Source organism: Cibotium barometz, chromosome 47 (genome assembly GCF_041138505.1).
Source record: "Cibotium barometz isolate CiBa-2024 chromosome 47, ASM4113850v1, whole genome shotgun sequence".
Taxonomy (NCBI): domain Eukaryota; kingdom Viridiplantae; phylum Streptophyta; class Polypodiopsida; order Cyatheales; family Cibotiaceae; genus Cibotium; species Cibotium barometz.
Genome location: NC_141092.1, coordinates 37,193,951 through 37,200,012, shown reverse-complemented (window position 1 = coordinate 37,200,012; position 6,062 = coordinate 37,193,951). Strand labels below are relative to the sequence as shown.

The following is a 6,062-nucleotide window of genomic DNA, read 5'->3' as shown; positions in this document are numbered from 1 at the left end:
AAATTAATGACGGCGTGCACGACGCGTCAAAAGACCGGAGTCACGCGTAAGCGTAACGTAAAGCGGAAAAGGCAGAGTTTTTGATGAGAAAATCGTTTACAGAGCGGGTCACACGCCAGCATTTCAACTGTTCAGACCTTTTTTTCAATTATTTGGTATAAAATTCTTCCTTGGAGTCCTCTTGTAAACAGTCTGAAGCTTTGCTCTCTCTCTCTCTCTCTCTCTCTCTCTGTGTGTGTGTGTGTGTGTGTGTGTGTGTGTGTGTGGTGGCTTCAAACTCTTGCTTTTTCTGCTTTGTTTTGAGGTGATGGGAAGGCAGCCCTGCTGTGACAAGGTTGGGCTCAAGAAAGGCCCATGGACTGCAGAAGAAGATAGAAAGCTTGTCTCCTTCATCGCCACTCATGGCCATGGCTGCTGGCGAGAGGTTCCCAAGCTTGCAGGTTTTGCTATTTTCTCACGAATTTATCAATCAATTTCCTGCCCTTTATTTAACAATGAATGTAAAAATAAATTGATTATTTATCTCACCGTCTTTGACAGGCCATGGTTAATTAATTCATAATCTTCGCTGTATAGTTGTAATTGAATTTTGCTACATTAATTTTCATCAGCTTCCATTTATTTAATTTCCATCAGCTTCCATTTATTTCTTTATTTGATTTTTTAAATATATTTTGCAGGCCTCCTTCGTTGTGGCAAGAGTTGCCGGCTTCGTTGGATCAATTACCTCCGGCCGGACTTGAAACGTGGCAGCCTCTCAGAGGACGAGGAGAATCTCGTCATTTTACTTCATGCTTCCATTGGCAATAGGTAAGCACTCAAAGGTATATCAAAAAAAGAAATCATTAAAAAAAAAGGCAATCTTAGTAATTTTGTTTGATACGTTCAAGCCTTTCAATAAGCGTCATTTTACACTTGTTCCTTCCCAAATTTAAAAATCAGGAGTATATAAAAATCCAGTGAAATTTTTGAATTACAAAATCCCACTATTAATCAGGAATTACCATCATTTTTTCCTCTTAAGGGAATGGAAGATCTAGCAAAGCTTTTGGGGATCAATAATCAAGCCATATTAGAAATAAGCTATGAACATACTAATACAATATTGGCTTACTTGTGCGTGATTCAGCTCATTGTAAGATGTGTTTAATTAATACAATATTGGCTTACACTCATTGTCACCCTCTTAAGATGTGCTTTATTAATCTAAATTATGCAGGTGGTCAAGGATAGCTGCACAATTGCCTGGCCGCACAGACAATGAGATAAAGAATTGTTGGAACACTCGCATAAAGAGGAGATTGAAGCAGATGGGAATCGATCCGGTGACGCATAGGCCTTTGCCACAACAATCAGACAATATTAGTGAAGGCCCAATCCAGTCGGAGGTAGCAGGTGTAAATGGTCCTCCAAACTTGGGGCAGGTGGGGCAGGTTCCCATGCATAAAAACCTTCTCAATGTTACTGCTGATCATCAATGGTGCCACTATAACATGATGAAGAGAATGCAAGAGGCTATATTGAAGGCTTCATCACCAAGTTATAGTGTTGGTATCAGCCCTCCAACTACTTCCAGCCCCTCTCACAAATCTACTAGGTGTGAGGAGGAACATTCACATGACCCCCCATTTGCGAGGGAATATTCCGCCGGTTCGACGCCATGTCCGAGGATGCATCCTGGCTCACATAAGAAGGCTAGGGGGAGCTGCTTGCATTCAAAGCCACAAGAGTACTTTGGTGAGAGTGGGTCACATAATGCCCCACACGTGCTGCCCACTTGTGGACTCCAAGCCTCACACGTGCAACCAGGGATTAAGGTTGAAGACATGGGGATTAAGGTTGAAGACATGGGGATTTCAAGTTTGGGAAGCTTCACCACCAGCACTAACAATGAAAATGATGATTTCCCCTCTATCCTTCCAACCTTTGAAAAAGATAAAACGAGTGCAAATGACATCAAAGAAGAGGATATTGTGTATGAGAATATGGGGACTTTGGCCACTAACAACATTAATTATATACAACCTCATGGCATGCCAACAAGGATGATACATTATCCCCAAGAGGTAGGAGATTCTGAAGCTTCCATGGAGTTTATAGAGCAAGCAACCACCACGAACTCTCCCATACAAGAAGGTGCACAATGGAGTGATTTAATTACAGTGAATCCTTGGGACTCAGAGCAGGATACATTAAGCCAAGCTGATCATCGCGGGCAGCACACTAGTACTTATAGTTGCAACAACAATGGCTTCTTAGGGCCATCGACCATGCAACTCTCGGATTGTTTCTGGTCTGATCCAATGGTTCCTACACTCTATTAGCCGTATTTGCTAGTAATTACTGAAAAACAATTACTAACACTCTAGCATTAGCCACAATTCAAAGTGGTTAACCAACATAGTTAAGTGGTTGACCGACACAGTGCTTACCAATTCCATTACAAGTGAGCTTGCAGAGAAGCTGGCAAGACGCCGTTAGCTGCAAGCGTATCATCCAATTGCAAAGTATAATTAGAGCATTGGCTGATGCGCTTGCATTAAACGAAGACCCATACAGACCAGACATTTCTTGCTGACACGCTTTGGAAAATAATTTTCAAGCCCACAACTTTTCACCATCACCTTTTGTGTAATGAAAGAGAGAGAGAGAGAAGAGAGAAAGTGAGAGAGAGAGAGAGAGAGGGGGATGCGCGTGTGTGTGAGAGAGTCGGGAGAGAGAGAGAGAGAGACGCGCGCGCGAGAGAGAGGGGTGTGTTTGAGAGAGAGAGAGAGAGACGCGCGCGCGAGAGAGAGGGGTGTGTTTGAGAGAGAGAGAGAGAGGGGTGTGTTTGAGAGAGAGAGAGAGAGACGCGCGCGCGAGAGAGAGGGGTGTGTTTGAGAGAGAGAGAGAGAGAGAGTTTGAGAGGTGAGGTGTGTGTGTGTGTGTGTGTGAGAGAGAGAGAGAGAGAGAGAGGAGCTTGTGGTCTTTTGAGCATCAACCTTTTTTCTAAACGCAGGTACGCAGTATTAAGTGGGCTATTTAGAAGGTTGTCTTATGACTCAAATTTTATTGTTAAGTTTGGTAGGCCTTTTATTAAGTGGACTATTTTCAAGGTTATCCCATGACTCAATTTATCATTAAGTTTCTTCATTCCTCGGGGTACTCGTATCATCAAGATATATATTATTAACTATGCGTTATATTGTTTAACCTAAAATAAAACAAGGAATATTCTCTTGTTTTTAACGTCCAAAATAACACAAAGATGGCAAAACACCATGAAAATAGCAAAACGCAACTAGGAAAACATTGCATAACATAACGAAAGTAGATGATGATTCAAATAGCATGTGCACACACATTGATGTTCACTCTATTCAAACATTTTGGGATTGTCTTCATATCTTTTGTTTGGTTTTTGGGACCTCAAATTAATAACTCTAGAAAAAGGTTCAGAACTCTACTGAAGCCCCCCCTCCCCCCCAAAATGGTTTTTAGAGCAAGTGTATCAAATTATTCCAAACTTAAGGGTAAAATCTTTAGACTCTTAGGCATTCCTATGGGATTTGGTATCAATCAACACCAAATATGGCAGTGGGTTATGAATAAGGTTAAACATAAATTTGAAAAGCGGAAAGGGATGCAACAAGGAATGGCACACGCAGGCCGATTGTTGTGAAGCACATTTTAATCCCTACCACTATTCTTCTTCTCATGAAGCACATTTTAATCCCTACCACTGTTCTTCTTCTCATGCTGGAGACCCTCTAATACATAACTTAAACCCCTTGAGTCTATGTGCATGAAGTGTTTATGTGCATGAAGTTTTTATGGCATGGGATTGCAGACTCCTTCAAGGTTCCCAAAGAAGCTTAGAAATACTACACTTTGCCAAACGATAAGGGTGGGCTTGGTCTCTTTAATTTAGGAGAACTAGCAGACAGGATGGTGATTAAATGGATTATCCAACCCACATGGAGATTAGGCTCAGTTGCTCCACTCGGTTTTTTGTCCAAGCCTTCCCAAGATGAAGAGGGCTCTCTCTTATGATTTTGTATTTCAACAGGACATAGATAAAACCTAAGAGTAGTCAGGTAGTTAAAGGCATCTAGAAAGCTTGGAATAACAACAAAGCCAATCTAACCCTCACTGAAAATCTCATATTTAAAGAAAGACTGTTTCATTTGGACTCAATTTGGTCCTCCATGGTTTGACAAGATTATATATATCCTAGTCTTCATTTATAGGCATGCAAAATATCTAAGAACGGTGTTTCCATGTGGGAAGATGTATGCCCGATGTATGTGACTATGAAAGGCACATATGAATGTCCAAAGCTCAACTGAGAGAAGCATTCATTAGGCTAAATGAGGATGACCTAAAGAATGAATATACATGTTCCTCTCTCTCTCTCTCTCTCTCTCTCTCTCTCTCTCTCTACTATAAAAGAAAAATATATATCTCTACCTCTATTTCTCTCTCTCTCTCTCTCTCTCTCTCTCTCTCTCTCTCTCTCTCTTTATATATATATATATATATATATAGTAAAAAATGTGTAACGAGTAGAAACCTCTCTCTCTCTCTCTCTAGTAAAAAATGTGCAACGAACACTCGGGGGGGTCACTATATATAAAATATCCCTATCGCGTGCGTTCAAGGCCTATATTTTAAATCCCTTATTTGTGAATTTTTTAATCTATATAATATCCCTTTTTCTTTATGAATCTGTAAATTTTTTTGAAAATTTTTTAAATCATACCCTTATGTAAATATATTTCTGTAAGTTTCATAAATTAAAATTATGCTTCTGTTGAACGCACGTGATATTCACATTTTTTATGAGTGACCCCCCCGAGGACGAACATAAACCTGTCATACTAACTACCTCTTATAATGAGTAGGACCATGGGAAAATCTAAAAGGTTAAGGGGTTTTAACCTTAGGAGAATAATTTTTTGAATATTAATTTCTAAGTGGTTTAACACAGCCATAAAAACCACTGTCAGCCTATAGACGTGACACTAATTCTTAATACTAATACAACATATTTGTAGTTCTTGGAGTCAACTTCCAAGAGTGGTTTCTCACACTCCATCTTCTCAAGGATAGTTTTCTTTTTGATGATTTATAAAAACCAAGTACTAGAGTTAGACCAACTAGAAGAATTAACTCAATTCTACCATTCATAATCAATTAAATTATATCGTTTCATCATAATAAAACATGTAATTGACCCTCGAAGGTTCCAACCTTTGATTAATAGCACAAATCCTCCCATTCAAGAAAAACCGTCAAGAATCTAATTGGCATGAAATTTCAAAAGCAAAACCATAACCCGGATATATATTATGTTGAATTCCAAAAGAAGCATCACTCCCCTTTTGTCTTTAAAAAACAATATAGCGAGCATCACAATCATGAATGTTATTCAAATCCAATATCAATGCTCACACATGTCCAAAAAGTATAGAAGACGTGTAGACAAAAGTACAATTACAAAAGTTCTCTCCTGGTAAACTTTGAAGAAAAGAAAAGCCCAAGATAGATAGTGAAGTGGTAGAAATACCATGCATTTAGTGTATTTTTTTCTCGATTGTAGTGTATGTTTCTCAATTCAGATTAAGACATATGTTTCTCAATTCAGATTAAGACATCCTAGTTAAATTGTAGTGTATGTTTCTCAATTCAGATTAAGACATATGTTTCTCGATTCAGATTAAGACATCCTAGTTAAATTGTGTCCTTGTCTTTATTTTACAATATTTTACAAGGATAGTTTTTTAAGAAATTTAGTTATGATCTCGGCATATAATAGTTTTTTTGGTGGTTTTTTTAAATAGAAAAGGCATGTAACCTTCCTAGATTGCTTTTATTTTACCTCGTAAATTTTTTCGAGATAGTGTTGTGCACTTCCTTTCTATTCTTGATCCAACACTCCCAATTTCTCTCTTTTTGATTTGAATGTAGGTATTACATATACATCTAGTCAAAGGTCACATCATCTCATTTAGACTCACCCACACATTTTTCTCTTCTTTTCACACGTGTGATGACTTTGATCTCTCTCTCTCTCTCTCTCT

The 6,062-nt window shown here is 38.7% G+C and overlaps 1 protein-coding gene across 1 annotated transcript; it reads left to right on the top strand.

Annotated features, from left to right (window-relative positions):
- The first annotated feature begins 236 nt into the window (after positions 1-236).
- LOC147611651 (uncharacterized) lies at positions 237-2,623 on the top strand. Its single transcript, XM_086785008.1, has 3 exons — positions 237-440; positions 681-810; positions 1,220-2,623. The coding sequence occupies exons 1-3, from the start codon at positions 308-310 to the stop codon at positions 2,322-2,324; spliced, it is 1,368 nt and encodes a 455-aa protein (XP_086641134.1). The 5' UTR covers positions 237-307; the 3' UTR covers positions 2,325-2,623.
- Positions 2,624-6,062: the final 3,439 nt, after the last annotated feature.